General features: G+C 39.0%; 1 protein-coding gene across 3 annotated transcripts in view; it reads left to right on the top strand.

Moving 5' to 3' along the window:
* The window catches only part of LOC150105342 (calmodulin-binding transcription activator 1-like), a 1,067,501-nt gene that overhangs the window by 907,813 nt on the left and 132,754 nt on the right, over positions 1 to 26,934 (top strand). For all 3 annotated transcript variants that reach the window (XM_090394729.1, XM_090394728.1, XM_090394730.1), the window contains one exon: positions 12,847 to 13,156. In XM_090394729.1, coding sequence (XP_090250855.1) covers positions 12,847 to 13,156 — 310 coding nt within the window. The remainder of the gene's footprint in view (positions 1 to 12,846; positions 13,157 to 26,934) is intronic.

Here is a 26,934-nt window from a genome sequence, read left to right as displayed (position 1 = left end):
TTCCAGAGGGCAGCAGTGGAAGGGATAAACAAAGGAAGAGGAGAAATTTGTTCTTTTGGTTTGGAGTTGAACTGTGAGATGGTGCAGGTTAGCTGCTGCATTCAGCAGCTAACTGCATACAGGTTAACAACTTAGAAGATGCAGGCTGCAGAGACTGAATGCCTGTGCGAAAGTGAGTGAAGTGTATTAGTGAGACAGGTATTGTCAATCAAGCTAACTGCTCTTTTCTCTATAGAACTTAGTATTTTCATGGTGCTCTTAGGGCACCATCCCAGATATGAGAGCAGTATTCAATGGTTGGGCAGAATTGCGATTTGTATAGTGGAATTACTAAGCGAGCACTTTGCAAGAGTATATCATCCAGGTGGCGACATTGAAAGAATCGAGGAACCATTAGTTTATACAGGAATTGTGATGAATGAGGTGGAGGTGAATGGTCTATTACAGAACCTTAATGTGAATATGTGTGAGATTGGATGGTATACCGGCACGGGTCTTACGTGAAGCGGTTAAAGAATTATCAGTGCCCTTGACCATGTTGTTTAATCTGAGTCTCAGGTCTGGTTTAGTCCCGAAGGTGTGGAAAGAGGGGAAAATAGTTCCATTGCATAAGGAGGATCCAAGACCACTGGAATTTTAAAGGAGGATCCAAGACCACTGTTGCAAATTACCGACCGATCAGCATATCGGGAGTCGTTAAGGTCTTGGAGAAAGTAGTCGAGGGAAAAATACAGGAATGGATTGATGAAAATGAGATACTGTACGGGGCACAGCATGGCTTTGTGAAGGGTAGAACATGCCTCAGTAACTTGCTCAAGTTTTATAACACAGTGACGGCTGAACTGGACAAGAGTAATGGGTTTACAGTGATACTGCTGGACCTGACTAAGGCCTTTGACAGGATGCCACATGGAATTCTAATCCGTAAACTGCAACATATCGGAATGGATATAGGGTTGGTGAGATGGATAGGTGGGTGGTTGATGGAGAGATATCAGAGAGTAGTTTATTCAGGAGTAGAGTCCAGAAGACGGCCTGCGACTAGTGGTGTGCTGCAGGGTTCTGTTCTTGGACCACTGCTGTTTAATCTGTTCATTAACGATATAGGGAAGGATCTAAGAGGAATAGTTCATTTGTTCGCTGATGATTCTGGGCTAAGGAGAATGGATGTCAATTTAATGTGACAAAATGTAAGGTTATGCATTTTGGGGTGAAAAGATTAGCAGCAGTATACCACATTGATGGAACTGTACTCCAAGAGATTGATGAGGCCAGGGACTTGGGAGTGTTGGTGGATAGGGAGATGAAGTTTAGAGGGCACATTGCAAAAGTGGCTAAATCAGCTCATCAACTCACTTAGTTGTTGAAAAATACTTTGACGAGCACAAACAAACAAGTTATTGTTCCTTGTATCGAGCCTTGATAAGACCTCATCTCAACTACTGTGCCCAGATTTGGTCACCTAGGTTTCTTCTTGATGGGGAGGAGGTGGAGAGGATCCAGAGGTGAGTGACCAAGATGATAGCAGGTCTATGGAATGAATCTTATGAGAACAGGTTGAAGATTTGTGAGTTGCAGAAATTGGTTGATAGGCAGAAAAGCGGAGATATGATTGAGACATTCAAATTGCTGAATGGTTTCTATAGGATTAATTCAGAGGATATTTTTGAGATCAGGACTGGTAGTGGGAGAACTAGGGTACATCTATGGAAGCTGTGCAAGAGTGTGGTGAGCAAGGGTGTTAGAGCTCGGTTCTTTACTTTTAGAGTGGTAAATGAGTGGAATAAGCTGCCAGAGTCTGTTGTTGGTGCTATGACAGTGAGTGAGTTCAAGGCAAGGTATGATAGATACTGTGAGAATGTCGAATAGTTGTGTGGACATGATGTTTAGGGCCTCCCTTGATGAGTATAAGGACTCCCTGGAGTTGCCCATAATAATAATAATAATATAGGGTTAAGGGTGAAATAATTAGCTGTTCAGAGTTAAAATAATGGCTGAGTGAAAGAGAGCCTAATATTTTGGATGCAGAGGAGGCAATAGCTGTGATATGTTTGTGCCAAGAGAGATTTGAGATTAGAGTTATTTCAAGAAGGTGAATCTCATCTTTAATAGAAATGAGTATTGTCAAGGGTGAGACTGGAAGAACAGGGTTCTTTTTGTGGAAATAATACAGAGCTGTGTTTTTCTGGCATAAAGTTGATAATGTTATCCAAACCCCATTGATGAATGCTTTGAAGACTGGAATTTAAAGTAGTACACATTTCTGGAGATTGCGATGATTTGTATTTTGCAGATTTTGTCAAAAGAAAAAGGAGTGTAATGTGCTGTCATCAGCAAAACTGTGTGCTGGATTGGCAGTCATCTGGAGTAGATCATTTATGTATAAAAGGAAGGAAGTAGGTGAGAGAACAGAGCCTTGTGTGTAATCCTCCCTCCCAGCACTAGTTGTATAGAGGGAAGATAAGGAGCATCCACCATCACTCAAACTGAACGTTCAGTCAGGAAGCTGGACAACCAGTTCCAGAAGTCTGGAGTCGGACCGAATGATGGGAGTTTCCTAATAGGCCTTTGTGGCAAACTCAATCAGAAGCCTTGGAGAAATCAAGAGCAACCACTTGAGATTTGCCAAACCTTTCCAAGGTGTTTGTCCAGAGATAGGTGACATAGGTTAGTATATCCTCTGTTGATAAACAGACAGAATCCATACCGTTGGTCATTTATTAGATGAGAGTCTTCAAGGTAGTGTAGGAGTTGGCCATTGATGGTTCTTTCCATTACTTTAGAAAGAACTGAGGTGAAAGAAATTGGATTCTAGTTTGAAGGTAAGGATTTGTCATCCTTCTCGGGAATAGGTTGCATATGGGCCAGTTTCCAGACTGCAGGATAGATACCAGTGGAATAAGGAAGTTTAAATAGGCTGCATAAAATGAGAATCAACTCTGGGACACAGACATAGACATCTGCAGAAAATTTTTATTAAATTTTTTTTTTTCAGAAAGAGATTATAGAATACAGAATTGCATCAATACAAAAACACATACATAATGTATATAAATTTACAATATAAAGGAAACAAGAATTAATATACACACCTTATTTTTCCGTGTATAAGACAAACCCTAAGTTTTCGAACCCAAAATTAAGAAATCAATATTTTAAACATAAAACAGAACACATTTGATATTTTTTTTATATATTCAAAGTATATTTATTAATTAGGTAATATTTTTAAGATGCATACTAAGATGCATTTTCTGGGCTAACTTGGTTTGTGTTCTCATGGCCAACCCTTCTCTCCTCATGAAGTTGAAGCACCATTTTGCCTTTCCTGTGAAATCAACAATGTTCATTTCTCTTGCAAATCTTTTTGCCTCATATTGAATAAGCTTGGTTGACACACATATCCCACTGTGGCACTGTTCCATAATCCAGGTCTTAAGCCTCTGCTCCAAGTTTAGCCATTTTACTGGTTTTCCTCTTAAGGCCCTCTTCTTTTTTTTTTGGCATCTTGAGTAGTTGTTGTTCCTGTTTTCTCCACTGTTTAATCATACACTCAGTGGGATGAGGTCCAAACTGTCTCTCTGAAGCTTTATTTCCATGTTCTTTTGTAATTGATGACTTTTAACTTGAATTTTGAAGAATATGACAATTGTTTTTTTATTTTTGGACATTTTTATGAGCTAGTGCTCATAAAAATATTGTTAATGCATTAACTTACCCACCAACGAGTTGCAAACGTATGAATGCTTTCAGAGTTCTGATTAGTTTATTCAGAATCAGCCGTTAATGATGTCAATCGAAGAGTTAAAAAAGGCTAGCGATTAGTGGAAGCCTGTTCGCAGAGACAAGGTATCAGCAGTTTTGCCACGGCAACCACTGGTCTCTCAACTGGTTATCCCGTCGTGTATAAGTCGACCCCCAATTTTTGGTCTAAAAATTTTAGAAAAAAGTATAGTCTTATACATATGGTATATATATGTATGGAAAAATATGGTGTATATATATATATACATATAATAATTTCAATAAATTTCTTCTTGAACACTTCCTCTTCTAGTTTCTTCCTGTGCATACTAAAACATACAATACATAAACCTGATAAGCGCGTTTCTGAGATAGTGGACCTTAACCATGTTTTCATTTCAAGGTGCTGAAACTTCTTTTGATGGTACAGGTCATAACAGATAATGTCATATTGCCGAATTATTGCTGAATTCACAGAAGGGAAATAATCGCAATTTTTATTTCATATATAAAAAAAATTGACAGGCATATTTTATTAAAAATCAACTAATTAATTAATCCCAAAATCCTAAATTAAATTATTTCAGTTTAAAAGCAAAAAGAAAAAAAAATTAAATAAAACTAACAAGTAAAATAATATTAAATTACATACACTTACCTTTTATAAATGTATTTTTCTTTTTAAATTTGTTTCACTATAAATTTACAATTCGCACTTCACTCAGTGACTCATTAGACTCAGAGGGCAAATGAACTGGTTGCTGTTCACAACAGTAATGAAAATTTTTTTCACAAATCAGGAAAAGATACAAAAACAGGAATACGTGTTTTATTGCTGCAGTAGATGGAACACATGTTCTATGGTTACACTGCCATGGGCCGAAACTGGCCAACCCGTAATAAAATTTTAAGACAAAGCGTCTCATGGTCGAGGGTGCAAGGTTACATATCTCAGTCACTTTTACAATTATACAATTATAATTTGTGGAATTTTTTACTCAATCCCAGGGTGTGGAGAGTGCCCCGTTTGTCCCTCTCTGCAGACACCCATGGGCACAGCCCTTTAGAACAATTGGAGGGATGCAATCAGGACTGGGGGATTTTTTTTTTGGTATCCAGTTTGAGCAACATTCTTCTGATCTCTTTCTGGCGAAAGATCACATGCAGCATTGAGTGTGGGGTGTTTGCAATTGTTTGGAGACATTTACCATGATCAGCTATGCAAGAGTTGAAGAAAAAGTTGGAAACGAGGAGGTTGGCTTTTTCTGTGGGTAATGATGCGGTAGGCCTGGGTGTAATAGTGGTGGGCAGAAGTTACAGCTGATAGCTTTGGCTAGATTCCGGAAGGCATAGCTGCCATTTGGGCAGGATGCAAGTTTCCTGCTTTTAGCTCTCTTAAAATTAGTTTTCAATGTGGTGATAATTTTCTTGCAGATATTCTGTGCTTTGGTGTATGCTGTATAGGAAGATGGAGTTTTAGATGCAAACCAGTTTGTAGTATACTTAACTCTTCAATTTAGGGTGGAGTGGAGAATAAATGTTTCCATGCCAATGAGTATCATTTCAGTGATTCTTTCTGCACATAGGCTTGGTTCGGGTGACAGGAAACAACCAAGGAAATGAGGAGTAGAAGTTGCAAAGATTGTCTCACTTGGCTTTTTGATGATGCCATACAACACATGAATGTGTGTGTGTGTGTGTGTGTGTGTGTGTGTGTGTGTGTGTGTGTGTGTGTGTGTGTGTGTGTGTGTGTGTGTGTGTGTGTTGCTTCATGGGGGAATGGGGGAAGAGATCTGCACTACATTAGCCAGCAAAGGTTGGTCAATTGGTAGAGCCTCTGCTACTAATGGCTCACGCAAAAAAGTTAAGCAAGTTTGAGAGCAGTTAGTAGTTTGAAGGGGTTTAATCGTTCGATGCTGTTGGCACACTCTCCCTCGATGAGTCTTTGGACTCCCTGGAGGTGTCACATAATAATAATAAATTATAGTCTGAACTGCCTAGAAGGCAGACAACATTCACAGCGCACTTGGGTCACTGGTGAGGAAGAGGTCCAAAGTGTCTGGGGGAGTGGTTGGTATTGTCAGTATTCTGGTGGGACAATTTGTGCGAGATCATTTGCAATTGCAAAAGTCTTGATCTGTGCAGTTGGAAGTGGGCAGCCAGCTAGTGTTGTGGACACTGAAGTCCCTGAGGAAGCTGACTTCACTGTTTGGAGAGTTGGACTGGAAAAAAATCAACATTTAAGAAAAAGTGACTGAAGAGTTCTGAGTAGTTGTTAGCATTAGAAGAGCAGTAGAGACAGCACATGAATTTGGTAGAATGAGGCAGGGTGATTTTTAACCAAAAGAGGTCAAAATTGGAAAATTGCAATTGGATACTCTCTGGCATGGTATATCAGAACAAACATATGCACAGATCCCCCCCCACACACACACACACCTCTGAAGCGAAAGGAGTTAAAGAGTGTGTAGTTGGGAAAGCAGAGAATGGTAGTGTTTGAGGAGGTTGAGATTTGAGTTTCTGTCAGGAAGAGTAGGTGAGATTTTGCAGACTGAAGGTGGAAGTGTACATCATTAAGGTTAGAGCTGAGGCCTGTGAAATGGATCTGGAAGGTTCTGTGGTTTGTTTTTGAACCACATGGATCCCACACATTTCTTATATAGTGTCTGAGATCAGGTATTCACACTGGTTGTTTATGGAGTTTGATTTTTTCATTAGTATCCCTTCTTTATAATTGATTATCAGTGTTCTCCACTTTGATGTTTCTCTTCCAGTTCTTTTCTTAAATGCTGCCTCTGTTCACGTGCATAGGTTAGATCTGCCTGGGCTCATACATGTAAATATAATGGTGGTGCCTTCTAACTTGCTGTTCATAGGTGATATGAGCACTGATCAGCTTGTCAGGGTATCGCAGGTCAATTTTATTAAGTGTGGGAAGTTTGTTCCATCTCTCTGTGTGATAACAGGCTCAAAATAATGACACCCAATGATTTTCTTGGGGTCAAAATTGCATTGTTCAGCAAGCCTGCAAATATCATCATTTAGTGTTGTCAGTTTCTGAATAGAACTTCAGGATGATAGTGTTGTATTTCTTATTTTCTTCTTCAGTTGTGTCTTGAACTGATGAAGCAATGAGATTGCGAAGCTTTCTTGCATTGTGTATAGTAGACGTGTTAGCTTTGAACTTTTTTCATTTGTGTCAATTTTCTGGGAGAAGACTTTGTCAAGCAAGATAAGGTGCTTTTCCAGGCTATCTATGCAGCTTAGGAGTTTGAGCTGTTCTTTGATTTTGGCAGAATTGGCATGAGTCCACTGACAACAAAAATCACAAAGTAAACTCCTTATCTTTTCCAAATCTGTTTTGCAGCTTTGGCATTTTAAAGCTTCAAAAGTTCTATCTGTAGCAGCAGCAAGACTTGCACTTTGTCATTCTTCTGTTTTGTTGCTGCCATCTTTGCTCATGCTGCAGGCATGGCTGCACATTGGCTGCTAATGCTTACTATGGCTGATACTAAATTAAGGGAAAACTGAATGGCCACCAAGATCAAATGATATTAACTCTAATCTAATCAGAAATCTGTCTAACAACTGAATTCTGTTCTCATATTTGGAATAGTGCTTCTAGATTTCTCTAAAAAGAATTGCTTAGTACAGAAGAGAGCAATTATATTGTTTAATGACTTATTCCCCACCAATTCACTCCACTCGCCTGTACCCAACATACAGTATTAGAATTGACATTGATAATTCTTCTACTGTTTTCTAAATCTACAAACCTAACTCGTTTGGATTATTTCTTATGGGAGCCACCTCATATCAGACAATCGAAAAGAGATCATCACATTAGAATTTGCAAACATTAAAGAAAATGTTACTGTACTTGGATTGTCCAAAGATAATGCATCAAATGAATAAAGAAGTGTTTAGAAGAAAATGGCAACTAACTCAACCATTTAATGTAATAAACTACCTATAGAGCCAGACTTTTGGTACAGCACACCTCATGTGTGTACTGTATATATAAACAAACATTTGAGCACTATGTGCTCAGATCCACAGCCTTGTTAGTTGGAGAGTAGGTAAGCTATCCTCCTCTAATTGGAATAATATTTTTTTCTGAACCTAGCTTGTTTTTCTCCACATTTCTGTTCAACAGTTTTTCAACTAAGGAAATTCCTCTATGATTACCATATTCTGTTTTATTTTATTTTATTTTTACATACGGTAATTAGGTCTCCATATTTTAGTATTTCAGGTCAATTATGATTTACTACAGCTGTTGTTTTTGACATTTCAGATTTTTGACTGCTTTGTGAACTTATAATACTGAAATGTATTTATGACTGAATTACTCCTAGATATTTACTATGCCTCTGACTGCTAATCTCAATCAACAATTTTCTGCAGTAATTCCTCCAGATGGGCATGTGAGTTCAATGTTGCAAAATGTAAGGTTTTAAAATTTGGAAAACAAAGATGGGATGCAGAATTTATGCTTGGTGAGGATATATTGTTGGAGGTAGAGGAAATAAGGGATCTGGGGATGATGGTGGATAAGGATCTGAAATTTAGGGGACACATAGCCAAAATTGTGAAGACAACACAAAGGCTTCTGGGATTGATGCAGAGGACACTGATGTGTAGAAGTAGGGAGATTCTTTTTCCGTTGTATAAGGCTTTGATTAGGCCACACATGGACTATTGTGCCCAGATTTGGTCACCAGGTTTTCAGAAGGATGAAGAGATGTTGGAAAGGGTTCAAAGGCAACTGACTAAGGTAGTTTCTAACCTCTGGAATGTCGAGTATGAGGAAAGATTGAGAAGATGCAATTTGCAGAGTCTGGTGGATAGGAGGAAGAGGGGAGATATGATAGAGACCTATAAGTTCGTAAGGAGTTGCTATAGGACCAATGCTGGAGAAGTTCTACAGAAAATAGTGGGAGATCAGGAGAGAACCAGAGGTCATCCCTGGAAACTGTATAAAGAGGGTGTGAGTAGGGGAGTGAGAGGCAGGTTTTTTTTTCGTGCAGAGTTGTGAATGATTGGAATGCCTTGCCTGAAAGTGTGGTGTCTACAAGTAGTTTGAGTGTGTTTAAGACACAGTATGATGAGCTGTGTGTGTGATAAAAGGACCTCCTAGATGAGTCTTTGACTCCGTGAGGTCTTGGGGTAATAATAATAATAATAATACTCTGGATTAAAGATAGATGTTGGAAAATGAATGTATCATAAATTAATATTTATGATAATGACTATATCATAAATTAATTCAGGTGTAAAGTTTGTTTGCTTGCACTTGGATAAAGAATTAAACCAAGAATATAATTTCTTGGCATTTTTAATTTATAGTATAACCAAGTGGAAAAACTTCCAACATCTATTAATAATAAGGTGAGACACCTTTTGGCTACTCGTATATGAAATTATTACTTCTGCATTACTTCAACCTTGGTATCACTTTGGGGGTCTGGCTCCCCACTGATGAGATCTCAATAAAGGTCAAAACTGGTCTGGGTTGTAACCAGTGGTGAACTATAAGGGGCTCGCAGGGGCTCACATGATCCCTTTGTTAAATTTTTCTCAAATATGAAAGCCCCTTGTTCTTCTTGTTTAATAATCTTGTAGAACTAGAAAATACCACCTGGAATATATACATGCTACTATAATTGCTACTTTAAATTCATGTGGATTTTCTGATAACTATATAAAAAATCATTTCATTGCAGTTTGTTCTGATGGAGAAAGTGTAATGTTAGGAAACAAATCAGGTGTTGCAATCAAACCTGTACAAAAATTTCCCAACGTTGTGATTTGGCATTGCACTCATCGTTTACACTTAGCATTAGACAACTCGGTAAAAAAACATTAAAGGAATAAATCATTTTGAAATATTTATGGATAAATTATATGCTTTTTATCATCGATCACCAAAAAATCAACGAGAATTAAATACGATTGCAAAAGGCCTTGGTATCGAAATTTTAAAGATCAGCCGTGTGTTTGGACCATGATGGGCAGCTTGCAGTTTACGAACGACTCTTGCTTTGTGGAGAAAGTACCCAGCTTTATGCAAGCATTTTGCATCGAATGATAAAAGATCTAGCATTAATGATTGATATCCTACAGGAATTATCATATCTGTCAGGATGATCACAAAATTCATGATTGCAGTGGATTGGAACATGCAGCCAGTTAGTTGGAGAGGATACCTTTACCACTTGGCCAACCAGACCACCAAATACATTAGGTTTGTGAACAGCTTTTTTCATGGCTATTTCTGATGAACTATCTTAGATGTAAATCTGAGCTGGCAGGATTTTTTCCTGTTAGGCAAGTCAACTTTTTTTTCCCTGAAAATGAATATACCAGCCAGAGAATGCGCACTGTTATTAGACAGAGGACATTGAGATCTTTATAGTCTTAGTCACCTTGGCGATTAATTAAGTCATTTGCAACTCTTGTATGTTCCTGTCAACTTGAAGCATAAGTGAATTTACATCATAAACTTTCTATCTCAGTAAGTTTTCATTAAAACACAATTGTTAATGGGCTATTTTTTTTTTTTTTAACTGAGATCTATTTAGAAAGTTCTTTATACTTCATTTTTATTAAAATTTCTTGAATCCTCTTGTTTCAGGAGTATAAGAAAAAATTTCTTTTAACAGAACCTTTATTGAATCACCAATGGTCATCTAGATATCTACAGTTTTGTTAAAAATGTGTAGTTGTCATTCAAGATTTCAAGTACAAACTCCGTGGACCAACATTTTCCTAGTTCTCCTTCTGTATTTGTGAGGAGATGAATAGAGAAGGAAATTAAAATACATAGTCGAATTTAGTGCAATATGTTGCTTCATTCTTCACTACTTTGCCTAGCTGATCTGCAGTTCTCTAAAATAAGTTGTGTGGTATGTTTTTATTATAAAAACAAGCTCAGTAATATAGCACAATATTTGTATTTGTGAGATATTAAATTAAGATAGTTTTATATCCTTTAAGGAGTACAAGGTGACAGATAATTGTTTAAACATTTTAACTAATTAATTGTAAAAAAATAATTAATTTTTTCATTCATTCACCACAACCCAGTTAGGAAATGCCCACCTTTCCTAACTGGGTTGTGGGGGCAGCAGCTGCAAGAGGAACTTCCAATGGTCACGAACCTCTGCCACCAAGCTCAGGTGTTCTGGTGGGACTCCCAAATGTGTCCACCCAAGGTTTTGAATATAATCTATCCAGCGAGTCCTTGGCTTCCCACCCTCTGGCTTGGCAAAGAAGAGAAGGCCTGCTGGAGGAGCCTCTCTTGTGGTGGCATCCTGACCACGTGCCCTTACCAACGTAACTGTGATTTCTCAAAATGGAAAAGCAACGGTTGAGTATTGAGCGTTTCCCAAATTGCAGAGCTTCTGACTCTGTCGAGTCTTCTCTGAGACCACAAATGTTTCAGTTTTGGCCACACTGATCTTCATTTCGGCTTCTGCACAGAGCTACAAACCTATCCAGGGTCTGCTGGAGGTCAACTGTGGAAGAGCTAAGCAGAACTAGGTCATCTGCAAAAAGCAGACGTCCAATGCTACATCTCCCAATTCTGACACACTCACTGCCTCAGCTGTGCTTATCAATCCAGTCCATAAATATTATGAAAAGGAGGGGTTACAGAACACACCACCCTTGGCGGAGATCAACGGAGACAGTGAAAGGTTCAGACTTTGTGCTGTTTACCTTGACACAAAACTCCAGGCATTCATACAGGGACTTCATGGCAGCTAATAGTTGGCCATTCTCTCCATACTCCTGTACTACTTGCCAAAGGTTATCCCGAGGAACCCGGTTATATACCTTCTCTAAGTCCACAAAACATGTGTAGACAGTCTTGGCATATTCCCAAGATTTCTCAAAGACTTTCCTTAAAGTGAAGATTTGGTCAGTTGTGCTTCTACCAGGACAAAAGCCACATTGTTCTTCTTGGAATGTTGACTCAACTATGCTCCTACACCTTCTTTCCAAGACCTAGTATATACTTTCCCAGGCAGGCTGAGCAGAGAGATGCCATGATAGTTGCTGCAATCTCTCTGGTCTCCCTTCTTGAAGATTGGTATTATTATGCTTGTCTGCCATTGCTTTGATGTCCGCGCGGTTCGCCTAGTGGCTATGCACTTTGCAACCATATGCCTGGGGAAGGAGTGTTCTGGGTTCGATTCCCGTCGCTGACGTGAGGAGCTTATGGATCTTCCGCAGCCATAGCCAAGTTAGCCAGTCTTGGGCGTGGACAGCAGGGTTTTTTCACCCAGTTTATTTGGAGTTTTTCATCCCACAAGCAGGCAAACCGGCCCCGTGAACACGCAGATCTACAGCCATAAATACTTAAACTCCCCATGAGGGGGCTCAACTCACCCCAATAGGGACGTGGGAGAAAAGGGAGGAAACTCCATATGAATAAATAAAAATTGCTTTGGTGCTCGCCCAGATATCCAAGCAGCTTGACACATTCGAGTCAACCATAAACTTTGTCTCGATTTAAGGCTTTTAGCATTTCGGGCTGAATTTCATCAGCAGCCTTGCCCAATTTTATTGCTAAATGGACCACTTCTGCTGTGAGACTAGTCATCGCCCCGATCTGCACCTCTTGGATGTCCACAACTGCTGGGCCACCTGGTTTAAGAAGGCTCTCAAAATATTCCCTCCATCTGTAGAGGATATCCTTCTCAGTTGTTAAAAGTGCACCATCAGAGGCCTGAATTGCCCTTGCTATGCATGATTTCCTCCCTCAAAGGCAGCGGATGGCCTGCCAGAATACTTTGTTTGCATTTGCATAGGATGAGTCTAATCCTTCTCCAAAGAATAATTAATTAATCATATTTAATTTATTTTATGCTTGATACAAAAATGACCATATTGTTCTCATGTTCTGCCTTAGAATTCTGTCAGAGAAAACTTGTTGTTTCTAATTTGAGTAACTAGCAATCAAAAAAAAAAAAGTAAAGTAGCATCAATAAAATGACATAAGACACAGTTTTATTTATCCAATTGAAACTTATTTTGTGTCGATAATAATTAAATTATTATAGCATCCTTTTCTTCTCTACATTTTCAATTTCCAAGTTGGGAACACACTATCATGCCATCGAGTCAGCTGCAATAGCTATGATTTAAAGTTATCACCTGGAAATGAAACAGACAATCGTGTTTTAACCCTTGCTGAACAGATCATTGCTGCTATGCCAGATCGCATTAAAGCAACTGCATCTTCAACTAGATTTGAGGACTGTGTAGAAGAAAGAACAAAAGATGATGGAAATGAATGGAATTCATCATCCCAAGATCCTCCAGACTTAGAAATGTGTGTTGTAGATGAGTCACCTCCACTTCTTAGTGAAGAATTCAGTTTTGAATTTAGTGATCATAATTATAGGTAATCTTGATTATATAATTATGTTGTATGTTTGATTATTTAATTACTTTCTTCTTGATTAATCTTATATAAATATATAAAAATCTTGCATTTTTAAATACATTTCTTTTGTTTCTTAAAGAAAAGATTTTTATATCTAAATCATTGGAAATATATCAATAGCAACACTTCTTAAATTTGTCATAATTATATCCATTCTCTATGCATATATCAGTGAGACTATTATTATTATTAGCACAATAAAATTTTTGACTCCATGGAATGTGCAGAGTTATTGTATGTATTGTATGTTTCACTTGACCAGCAACATATCTGAAACTGTATGAAATGACAAATATGACATAATCTATCATATTCATTCAATTAACTCCTTCATTCATTCAGTTAACATATTCTGGCAACACATTCACTCACCCATCTACTCCTCATCCCACCTGTTCACTCTATTTGTATATAATGGTGAGGGATGTCCTTTTCCCCCCCCTCCCCCGTCTTTCTCCAATCCAGAGATAATTTCTTTTGTATTAATCTGAATGGAGCTGCAATAAACTTATCACCTGAAAATGAAGCAGTGATTTTCATAAGATTTTATTCAGTGGGCTTCTGGTTTGTTTCATTGTTGGAAATGCAACTTGCTTCAAGCAGGCATCATCATTGCTATCTATATTAAGATTTATGAATCTACTGTTTAATTCAATTGGAATTGTTTTTTAAATGTTGAGTTCGTCCAATTTTAGTCCTCAATTCATTTTTCTTCTCTTATTATTATTATTATGATTCAGGCCTCCATGGAGTCACAAGACTCATCAAGGGAGGACCATCCTAGGAAACACAAAGTCTATCATACCACTCCTTGATAGACTCATTTAACTGTATTGCACTCACCACTCTATCAGGCAATGCATTCCAAGGTTCAGTCTGCTACCACCTGCCATGCAAAGAAACTACTCCTCACCGTCTTGCTCACAACTTCCTTTCCTAACTTTTAGGGATGGCCTCTTGCCCTCGTTCCCTCCCCCTGTTCCACCAAACAAAAATACTCCCCAAAATCAGCCCTGTAACTCCCTCTCAACAGTTTAAAAGTCTCGATCAAATCACTTCTCCTTCTATCTACCAAGCTCTGCAGTCCACATTCCCACAGCCTATCTTCATAACTAACATTGTGCAGTCTTAATACCATATTTGTTATCTACTCTTTCCACAGTTAATTTATCCCCTCCAGATCTTGGACCAAATTTCAGCACAATGGTCTAAGTGTGGTCTGATCACGGCCTTAGACAATGGAATGACAACTCTTTTATCTCTGCAGGTCAGCATCCTTCTCAGTATTGCAGCAATCCTCTGGGCTACCATCACCACCTTTACAACATGTGCCCTGAATTTCATGTTTCTATCAATCATCACCCCCCCCCCAGATCCCTTTCCCCCCACTTCCTCCAGTACAGTTCCTCGAACAGAGTATGCAGCTTCCCATCGATGTATCCCAAACTTCAAGACTACTTTTAGCTGCATTAAACTGATGCCCCCCATTCATTTGCCTATTTGTCCAGATTTGTTCAAATTCAAATCCTTTTGCAGGGCTACCACATCTGCACTATTACTAATAACCCTTTGCAGCTTCACATCATCTGCAAACAACTGAATATCTCTGCAATTCAGTGACAATGTCATTGATATAAAGGTTAAACAATGCAGGTCCCAGTACTGAGCCCTGTGGGAGCTCAGTTCTGTACAGCTCTGTATTATCATACCTGGGCAGCATGCACACTGTCTTCCCTCTCTCGCTCTTCTTTTGTACAACCTCAGCCATGAACCTCAGATCTCTTGCTACCCGATTCACAATGATTTTCAAGTCATTTGTGCCCGCCATCCAATCATCTTATCCACCCTTTCACCTTGCTTAATTGCCATAGTCACGCTATCTATCGTTCCTCCAGGCAAACATTCCTCAGGCATTCTATCTTGCAGACCAAGGATCATCGAGTCTCCATTCATCATGTTGGGGGTTTAATGGAATATTCACAGCACTAGGAAAGGATTAAAAACTAATTTTTTAAAAAACTTTTTTAAACTTTGAAAACTAATAATCCACAAACCTAATCCCTTCCCCCCCTCCCCCTCCCCCCCCAAAAAAGAACCTATAGTAGATGTCACTGATGCTCCAAGCTACAAAATGTCAAAACAGCTGGCTAACTTTCTTATCCACATCACTGAACTTACAACATCCTATATAAAAAAAGCTCTATCCATTTTAAAACCTTGATTGAAAATCTAAATTTAAATAATACATGTATATTGGTAAGCTTTGAAATAACTTCACTGTTTACCAATATTTCCTTAAATGACACCTTAACACTCTTAAAATACATTTCTCCTTCTGATATCTTAAATTTTCCTTTGCCATTAATTCTGGTTATTTTTCTTGGAAGAACAAAATTTATAAACAGATAGAGGGAATGACTATGGGTTCCTCCCCCCTCTCACCCCTCTTGCAAATTTTTACATGTAAAGTTTTGAAAAATGAGCAATAGACTCAGCCCCTCTCAGACCTTCTATCTGGCTAAGATAATGTAGATGATGTGTTCTCTATTTGGCCTCATGACCCAGACACATTAGACTCCTTCCTCAGTCACCTCAATAATCTACATCCAAGAATCCAGTTTATAATGGAAAAGGAAAATAACAATAGTTTACCCTTCCTAATGGTAACCTTTCCTTCGTTGTATATAGAAAACCCACTCACACAGGCAGATACATTCACAAACTTTCACACCACCACCTCTCTCAACAATATGGCATTATTAAAACTCTAACCAGCCCATAATCTTTGTTCCAGTGGAACCTTTCTCTTTCAACCACATACACAACACCTTCCTTTCCTATGGCTACAGTGATTATAGAATTATAAAAATAATCAGTTCTTCTCCACATTCCTTCGCCATCACTTCATAAGGATTTCAGAAATGCCATCACCATTCCCTATATCCTTGGCACATCATAAAAAATAGCCAGGTCCTTAAAATCTCTACACAGCTTTTAAGCCCCCTCCAGAAACTTGGTACCCTTATCTGTTCTACCAAAGATCAGCTCCTCCTCCCTCTATGCTTGGAATATATAAAATATCTTGTTCATGCAAGCTGGCTTACTTCAAACAGACAGGTAGATCGCGACAACCATCCATTTAGAAGAACACAAATCATACATCGGCAATCATGACTATGGTCAATCTAGCCTTGCAGACCATGTATTGGATACAACCTATAGGATCTCCTGGAAGAAAACCACCATGCTCCACCAAGTAATATCAAAAAGGAAAGACTGTTTTTAAAATCTGCAGCAGCACTCAGAAATCAATGATAATTTCAATAAATGCAGATGCATAAAACTTCCCAAAATTTGGGAAACAATAATTGTCAGAGGTTCCACTTTACATCCTAGACCACCTACAAATGCCCATAGAGGGTGCTTGCCTAAATAGAAGTCATCCACGTGTTTCATTTAGTATTGTGTTGTCTTTGTGTGTGTGTGTGGTACAAGTAATCCCTGAAGATGTCTCAGTGACTGAAACGAAATATTGGAAGTATTAAAAATAGTTTTTTAATCCTTTCCTAGTGCTGTAAATATTCCATTAAACCTCCAACATGATATCCTCCCAGCATTTAATCTTTAACACACAGAATCTCCATTAGATCACACCTCTTACCACTCTGTTTCTTTCTTACTCAGCTGCATCTCTCACTCTCTCTCCGCTAACACTTGCTTTCTTTGTTCCCCCTACTTACCTGTTGTCTTGTCATCTCTGGTTCCAGCACTCTCTTGCATATTTCTCATTCCTACTCTGATTCGCTTTGCATTCATTGTTTGCAGTGGCCTAATCTCTTCTTTTAGCACATCCATCTCTCTTTGTCTGCAAGCTACCATTCAATTACCATTCATCCTCCCAATTACCACCATCTTCAAAAACTTCACAATGTTTCAAGCTTGCCATCCCTACTTTTAATTTTTGATTACACTACTCTCTCTCTATCTATCTCAGTTGGTATTCTCCTGTTTCTGACATAATGCTGCTGAGGTCCATTATATTAATATCTTAATCACAAAGTTCTTCCCATTTTCTACATTTTCTGCATGTATGCACTCCTCGATTTCTCACACCTGCCACATATCTAACTGTCAGGATATATACATGCCACAAGCACCTCATGGTACAAAATCCCGTAGTATGCTGTATAAAATATAGTCCTTAAATGGAGTGAGGTGGGGGTAACTTGCTTGGTGATAATCAATTGGCAAGCCAAGCTGTAGCTGCTGCCATTATTCAAATAGTGCACAAAGAACTACTACAAACTATACTAAATTACATTCTTAAATACAAACTCCCCAACTGCAAATTACCCACAGACTATACATTGTATCTAGTTTAGATTCCTTCTCCATAATTTAAAATAAAAAACTAATAAAAATAACAAAAACGTATCTTTTTTTTTCATTGTTATCTTTTAGCATGTCTGACCTTGCCCTATTCTTTTTGGCAGTTTGAGGTGCCAATAATTGAAGGTCAAAATATCCTTATATTGAGGACAAAGTCAGTTTTATCTGGAAGAAGTAATAAAAACTAATTGGAAGAAGTTTCATTAAGTCTTTTATATGAGCACGATCTATGTGGTTTATTTATCTTAAAAAATGTTAATGAAAAGAGAAGCTATATCTAGATTAACCATAGTATCTGAAGAGCTTAAATGAAGATCGCAAGATTAACCATAGATATATATATATATATTCCTCTTCAGTATCAAATAATGATTTTTCATTATGGAATACTGAGGCAACTGATGTGAAGTCAACAGCTTCTACATAAGTAGACTAGTTTTATGTTCGATGATGTATTTGCTATTTGGCCACATGGCCCGGATACACTCCTCTCCTTCTTAACACGCTTAAACAACCAACACCCCAGAATCAAGTTCACTCTGGAAAAAGAGGAAAACAACAGCCTCCCTTTCCTAGACACACTAGTCACCTGCCAGCCTGATGGAACCTTGGTTTTCTCAGTTTATAGAAAACCCACCCATACAGGCAGGTACATTCATCAACAATCCCTTGCTTAAAATCGATTTTAAGCAAATACAAACAAGCTCACAACCATCTACAATTCCCAAGAGTGTACAAAATCACATGTGACTGCGGGAAGCAATACTATGGCCAAACTGAAAAATCCATCCTCGTATGTCTAGAAGAACACCAGAGAGACATTGCCTACAAAAGAACAAGAGCAAGTGCCCTGTCAAGCCATGTACTGTTTTCAGTAAACACAAATGATGAAGGCCGTCAACATGAGATAAACTGGACAACAACCTCAAAACCTTCATATATGCCGTGACGAGGTGGAGCGACGCATAGTTGAGTCTAAGGAAATTGTTATGGACCCTCATCACATAAATAATAACCTCAGCTATAATCTACCAGACTCTTTCAGCTCTGCTATCCGATATTGGCACATGTGTGAAATCAGACGCACGCAGCTACTTAACAATAGAACTTCAACACGGACTGTAGTTACAGTTCAAAGCTAACTGATTTTATAATAGTCGTTTTATAGTGATATGATGTTTCTTATAGTGTTTACTTGCTTTCTGTGTTCCCACGCCTGAAGAAGTTGGACAATCCGATGAAACATGTTGCGTTTTGAATAAATTTAATTGTTACTCTAGTCTCGGTTATAGTCAGTATATATAAATATGAACAAATCCCAGTACTGAGTTAATACTACAAATTGCTATATATATATAATTTTTTTCCTTATTTTTTACATAGTTGGGAAACCTTGCTCCAGAGACCAAACGTGGAACTTTTTCAAGCCTCCAATAAGCAGGGTAATGTTCTCATACCTAGTGATGAAAGTCTCTCACCTAAGACATTCACAAACATCCATGCTCACACTAGGATTCAAACCTGCAGTGTGTTGGTTGGTGGCTATGACAACTTGGCTGGCATTCAAATCCTGGTGAGTATAATCATAACATTACTACTACTTCTTAAGTAATTTCTCCAATTTTGAATTAAGGACTCCTTATATGCAGTCGCAAGTATACTTGTGAAACAGTTGAGAAGGATTGTGGAAAAGAAGTTTGGTGAAGAGCAAGCTGGATTCAGGCCAAATAGAGGGTGTCCGGATCAGATTTTGACTTTACGACAATAGTTGATTAGTCGTGGGAATATAACAAGGATATGTATTTGAGTTTTGTAGATTTGCAGAAGGCATATGACAAAGTGCTAAGAGAGAAGCTGTTCAAAACGCTACAGTTGTATGGTGTTGGTGGAGCATTATATCAAGCAATATTTAGTCTTTATTTGAATTGTAAGTCAGCAGTTAGAATTGAAGGAAGTACAGGAAGATGGTTTAACATTAAATCTGGTGTCAGCCAAGGGTGTACATTATCCCATCTTGTTATTCTTTATCTATATGGATCACATTATGAAGGAAAGTGGTATTAAACCTGATATCAAAATTGGAGATGTTAATGTAAGCTCTTTGCTTTATGCAGACAATGTTATACTTCTAAATAAATCTGCTGTAAGTCTGCAAGATTTCCTGACTAAATTGAATAACTGTTGTAATAGATATGGTATGAAGGTCAGCAATAACAAGACAAAGACAATGAAAATAGGCAGAAGCATTGAAAATATCAACTGCATTGTGAATGGAGAACCTATAGAACAAGTAAAACATTCAACACTTAGGCACGATTTTTAGTGAAAATCGTAAATTAATATGGAAATAGACAACAGAATCAACAAAGCTGGTATGGTAGGAAGTCAGCTGGATAAATTTATATGGAATAACAGAGAAATTAGTCAAAACACTAAATTAGCTATATACAAGACAGTGTTTAAACCAATTTTGACTTGTGGATCTGAGAGCTGGATCAGAAGTAAAACACTTGACCAAAGAGATTAGGGGCTTGAACAAATGACCTCAGACCACATGTTGACTATTGTTCTCAGATTTGGTCCCCGGATTTGAAGGGGATAAATTAACTATGGAAAGGGTACAAAGGCAGATAACAAAGATGGTTTCAGGACTGTACAATGTTAGTTATGAGATTGGCTGAGGGAACGTGGACTGCAGAGTTTGGTGTATAGAAGGAGAGGTGATGTGATTGAAACTTTTAAACTGTTGAGAAGTGGTTACACGGTTGACACTGGGGAGTTCTTTTGCTTGATTGAACAGCGGGAAGGAGTGATGACAAGGGGCAATCCCTGGAAGTTACAAAGGGAAACTGTGAGCAAGAAGGTGAGGAGTGGTTTCTTTGCATGTTAGGAAAGTTACAGAAGCAGAAAAAATAGTTCAGTTACTAAGTGATCACTTTGCAAGGATATGGAATTTGAGGTGACAGAGACTAATGTGAGCATTGAGGTAGTTGAACCAGAGGTACTCAGAATATTGAAAAATATCAATGTACAGCAGCTGGCTGGGCCTAGGAAGTATGTCTGCTCATGTGCTATGAGAATGTGCAAGTCAACTAGCAGTGCCTGTGATGAAGTTTTTTAATCTAAGTCTTATTAGCTCTTGCAAGGTTCCAAGGAGTGAAAAGAAGGCAAGATAGTTCCATTACATAAAGGTGGCTCTAAGACAGAAGTAGCAAATTACAGACCAATTAGTATCTCTGGAGTGGTGTTTAAAGTATTGGAAAAGTTGTTTAAAAGTAAAATTCAGGAATTGGGTGAATAAGAATATTATTATTATTATTATACGGGCAACTCCATGGAGTCTGAAGACTCATCGCAGGAGACCTAATCTATCCACACAACCTATCATACCTCTCTTTTAATACATTAACAGACAAACACTCACAATTGACTGTGGCAACCCATTCCACTCATTCACAACTATCCAAGCAAAAAATCTAATCCTCACATCCCTACTAGCCACACCTTTATTCAACTTCCAGGGATGATCCCTTGTTCTGATCACTCTAGTCAAGTATTGAAACACATCCTTTGCATCTATCCTATAAAACCTATTAAGCAACTTAAATGTTTCTATCATAACCCTTCTTTTTTCTCCTATCAACCAACTGCTTCAATCCACATACCTTCAATCTACCATCATAGAGAACATTCCACACGCCATTAACCATCTTGGCCAATTGCCTCTGAATCCTCTCCACCACTTCCTCATCCCCAAGAAACCCAGGGAACCAGGCTTGAGCACATTGAGACCTTATAAAGAGGAATCACAACTTCCTTATCTCTATTTGTTAATGTGTTGTTCGATAGCCATGTATTCTTATGGGCTTCCTTAGCAACCTTAGGAATATGTCCTCTAAACTTTAACTCTATGTTTACAACCACCACCTCTAAATCTCTAGCTTCATCTATTTCTTTGAGTACAGTGGCATCAATGTGATACATGCATTTTATGCATTTTGGGATAATCTGTTTATCCCAAAATGCATAACTTCACATTGCTTGATATTAAACTGACATCCATTAACTTTTGCCCATACTGACAGCCTATTTAAATCGTTTTGCAAGCCCTCAACATAGTCTTGATTAACTATTACTCTACCTAATTTTGACAGCAAACAAATGAATATTTCCTTTCAAGTTATTTAATATATCATTTATGTACAAATTATACAGCAAAGGTTCCAGCATTGAGTCTTGCAGCACGCCATTAGTCACCTGATTTTGCCTCGATTCTGCCCCTCCATATACCACTTTTTGATATCTGTCCAGCAGACACTCTCTTATTCACTTAACCAGTGTCATATCTATCCCCACTTATTCTAATTTGCATAGCAGATTTCCATGTGGTATTCTGTCAAGTGCCTTGGCAAAATCATCATTTAGCCATTTCCTTTATCTAAGTCAGCTGTTACTCTATTATAAAAAGTTAGTTAAATTATTATTATTATTCAGGCCTCCAAGGAGTCAAAACACTCATTGAGGGAGGTCCTTCCTAAGACATAAAGTCTGTCAAGACTCATTGAGGGGAGGTCCCCCCCCTGAGAAACACAAAGTCTATCATACCACTCTTTAAACTCACTGACCGTTCTCGCTCCCACCACTCCATCAGGCAATGCATTCCACGGCTCAACCACCCTCCACACAAAGAAACCACTCCTTACCCTCTTGCTCACAGTTTCCTTTCGTAACTTCCAGGGATGGCCTCTTGTCATCACTCCTTACAGCTGATCAACCAAGCGAAAGAACTCCCCAGTGTCAACCCTGTAACCACCTCTCAACAGTTTAAAAGTCGCAATCATATCACCTCTCCTTCTTCTATTCACCAAACTCTGCAGTCCACATTCTCTCAGCCGATCCTCATAACTATCCTTGTACAGTCCTGAAACCATCTTTGTCATCCGTCTTTGTATCCTTTCCACAGTTAATTTATCCCCTTCAAATCCTGGGGACCAAATCTGAGAACAATGGTCCAAGTGTGATCTGATCAGAGACTTATACAACGGAATGATAACCCTCTTATCTCTGCAGGTCAGTGTCCTTCTCATAATAGCAGCAGTCCTCTGTGTTACCTTCACCACCTTTGCAATATGTCCCCTAAACTTCAGGTTTCTATCAATCATCAACCCCAGATCTCTTGTCTCCCCTACTTCCTCCAGTATAACTCCTCCCATAGAGTATGCAGCATCCCATCGATGTTTCCCAAACCTCAAGACCTTACATTTTGCTGCATTAAACTGACAACCCCATTCATTTGCCCGTCTATCTAGCTTATTTAAATCCTCTTGCAGGGCTACCACATCTGCACTATTACTAATAATCCTTCCCAGCTTCGCATCATCCACAAACAACTGAATATCCCCCTACAATCCACTGGCTATGTCATTGATATAAAGGTTAAACAATATAGGTCCTAGTACTGAGAACTGTGGGACCCCACTTGTAACCCTCTGCCTCCTGGAAACTGCTCCACCATACACAACTCTCTGATACCTATCAGACAGCCAATCCTGAATCCAGTTGACCAATCTGACATCCAGACCCATGTGCTGCAACTTAAATATCAGCTTATCATGTGGCACCCTGTCAAATGCCTTCGCCAAGTCTAAGAAAATTGCAGTATATGCCTTTCCCTCATCTAATGTTCTTGTAACTTTATTATAAAAGGCTAGCATATTGCTAAAACAAGAGCGTCCTTTCACAAATCCATGTTGATTCTCACAGATAACATTACCCTCATCTGTCCAATGCTGTATATGGTCCCTCACTACTTTCTCCAAGATCTTAACAACTACTGATGACACACAGACTGGCCTATAATTAGACACTTCCAGTCTGTTACCACCCTTATGCAATGGCACTATCTTACCTTCCTTCCATTCCCTGGGCACCTTTGCCAAAGCCAGACTTTCATTGAAAAGCCACGTTAAAGGTACTGTCAATTCCCTAGCACATTCTCTCAAAACTCATGGCGAAATACCATCCAGTCCCACAGCTTTACTGACATCCAGAGTACTCAGTATCTGAAACACACTCTCCTCCTGTACCTCCAGACCTCGAACCAGTCCTATCCCTCTAGCATTAAAACTGACTCTTTAGGATGAAATACTCCAATAAAGTGTTCATTGAACAATTCACTATGTCCTCTGCATCAGTCACTCTATTCCCATTTTTATCCCACAATATCATTCTTCCACAGTCATTTCTCCTCCTACTGGCCACATAGCTAAAAAATTCCCTAGGATTTTCTTTGGATCTTAGGGCCAATCTCCTCTCATATTCCAGTTTCGCTTTCCTTACCACACTAGTCACTCTTCTCCCCTGTGTCTTATATTCCTCATGCATCTCTTCACCTGTCTACTTATATCTCTTCCATAGCCTCTTTTTCGCATGCAATTCCTGTTTAATATTGTTTGTCATCCACTTTACTCCAAATTGCGTCCTCTTCTTCACTCGTGGTATACAACTTACCATTGCTGATAACAAATATTCTTTCACAATTTCCCACGCACTGGTGATATCCCGGCCTTCCAATTCCTCCCTCCATGAAACTTCCCGAAGTTGACGTCTAAGACTATTATAATCACCTGCCTTATAATTCCACATAAGTTCCCGTCTCTTTGATACTCCTGCATGTCTATTCATTTTCCAAGTCAACACCATATGGTCACTCTCTCCGACTGGTGGGAGAGATGTCAACTCAGTTATTATCAACTCTTCTGATGCTATAACCAAATCCAAAACTTTTGAACCTCTTGTTCCCTCTGTTACATGTTGCCTAAGATATTTGTCCCTCAAGAATTCTAGAAATTCCATTCCCCTATTGCTACATGCATCTTCCTCTCTCCAATTTATACTGAAGTTAAAATCTCCCATAACAATCATTCTTCTTGCACTTGCCAAACTTAGCTGTCTAAACATCTCCTGGTCCCCATCCTCTGTGCTCCTGGGTCTGTAGCAACACCCCACTAAATATCCTGGCTTGCCTACCTCTACCTCATACCATACGCTCTCAAAATCATTTGTCTCACTTCCTTCCAAATTCTCCCCTCTTAGAGGACATAGGTCATCACTTATCATAAGCAGCACCCCACCACCACGCTTTCCCCTCCTATCCTGACGAAAAATGCTATACCCAGCGACTTCTATACCTGTTGTTATATCCCCTTCTGTCAACCACGACTCAGTGATCGCAATAATTTTTGGCCAGGCTGATGCTATCTGCACCACCAATTCCTCTCCCTTATTCCGGATACTCCTGGCATTAGTATAAAGCATATAAATGCCATTGTTTCTATACCCAGCATTATCCCTTCTAGTCTCCACTGGGCTCAGTGTTACCTGACATTGTCTCCCTTCTCCCAAGTATCCATTCCCACAAGAGGCCACCCCTGCTATCATCCTCCCTGGGACACACTGACTCGTTCAGAACAGCAATCTCTCCAGATGCCTACAAACGGTCTCTCGCATACAACTCCTCTCTTTCCTCAAATGCACTCCAAGCATCCACATATACCAGTCCTCTCTTGTCACACATTCTCACTATTATGCCATTCAGTATCACCGCTCTTCTGCTCAGCTCATCATTATCATACCTAGGCAACACGCACACTATTTTTCCTCTCTCTGTCTTCTTCCGTACAGTCTCAAGCAAAAATCTCACATCTCTTACTGCCCGACTTACATTATCACTCAAGTCATTCGTTCCTACCATCACAATCATCTCATCCACCTTTTCACCTCTCTTAATTGCCATAGCCCCCCCTTTCTATTGTTCCTCCTGGCAAACACTCCTCACGCATCCTATCTTGAACACCACGGATCATTGAGTCGCCATACATTATACCTCTTACCATTCCCTCGCTCCTATTGTTTCCATTTTCTCCTCTTCTTTCATTCCCATACCTCTCTCTTCTACTGTTTCCATTCTCTCCTCTTCTAGCACTCCCATACATCTCTCTCATTCCCTCTCTCCTACTGTTTCCATTTTCTCCACTTCTAGCACTTCCATATCCCTCTCTCATTCTGTCTCTCCTACTACTGTTTCCATCCACTCGTCTTCTAGCATTCCCATACCTCTCTCTCATTTCATCTCTCCTACCGTTTCCATTCTCTCCTCTTCTAGCACTTCCATATCTCTCTCTCATTCCGTCTCTCCTACTGTTTCCATCCTCTCGTCTGCTAGCATTCCCATACCTCTCTCTCATTCCCTCTCTTCTACTGTTTCCATCCTCTCGTCTGCTAGCATTCCCATACCTCTCTCTCATTCCCTCTCTTCTACTGTTTCCATTCTCTCCTCTTCTAGCACCCCCATACCTCTCACTCATATTCCCTAAATTCTCTCTCTCTCCTACTCTGATTCGCCTTGCATTTATCTCTTCCATTCTCCTAATCTTATCTTTCATACTTCTGCTCTCATTCACAAGACATTCCACCTCCTCTTTCAACTCATCTATCTCCCTCTGCAGGTCAGTCACTCTTACTCTAAATTCACTCTCCCAAACAAAACCATCTCCTAAACTTCCACAGTCACTCACACCTTCCACACTATCAACTATTATTTTCTCATTCTCTCCTATCATACTACTTGTCTTCCTACATTCATTCCCCGTTCCTGGAGCAACAAAGTCAGATATCGATATATCTAATGTACTCATTTCCTCCAACTGCCTGCATTTTGTGCACATACGCTCTCCACTCTCTTTAACAAGCCACATATGTAATTCCCGAGACGCATACATGCCGCAAGTACTGCATGCCACAAAGTCCCTTATGATATTGCTAATAATCGAGTTCTTAAATGGCGGAGGTCTTGGCGTTACGCCACTTGCAACTGCTGCTGAATCCACTATCATTCCTTACTGCCGAGTAGCATAATCTTTAATAATTATTCAATTAATAAATAAGAGGAAAAAAAAGTATAAACATCAGAACATTTAAGTACTAAATATAATTAAATAAAATGAAATATAACTAAATACAGTAACTTAGCTTCGTTTTGTCTTCCACCGTTACGCGTTCGATTCTGACGGTACCAAAATATATTATATCGCGACAGCAACTAACTTCCAAAAAACAACCACTGAAGTACACTCGTATTCAGAGAAACAATTTAGCACTCAAAAACCTAGAAAAACGGGGAAAAAAGCGGACTATTCACATAAAAATCACTTTTTTTTCTTCTGTACTATGGCATAACCAACCCTTCTCAAAGCAATGTTAGCCCTCATACAGTATCATATTTTTATCTACCCATTCTTGAATTCTCTGTTTTACCAATTTTTCTAGTACTTTTACTACCATGCCTG

This window comes from Typopeltis vanoorti, chromosome 6 (genome assembly GCF_054136105.1).
Source record: "Typopeltis vanoorti isolate ZY-2024b chromosome 6, IOZ_Tvanoo_1.0, whole genome shotgun sequence".
NCBI lineage: Eukaryota > Metazoa > Arthropoda > Arachnida > Uropygi > Thelyphonidae > Typopeltis > Typopeltis vanoorti.
Note: the sequence above shows the minus strand (reverse complement) of the source record. Positions and strands in the feature narration are given on the sequence as shown.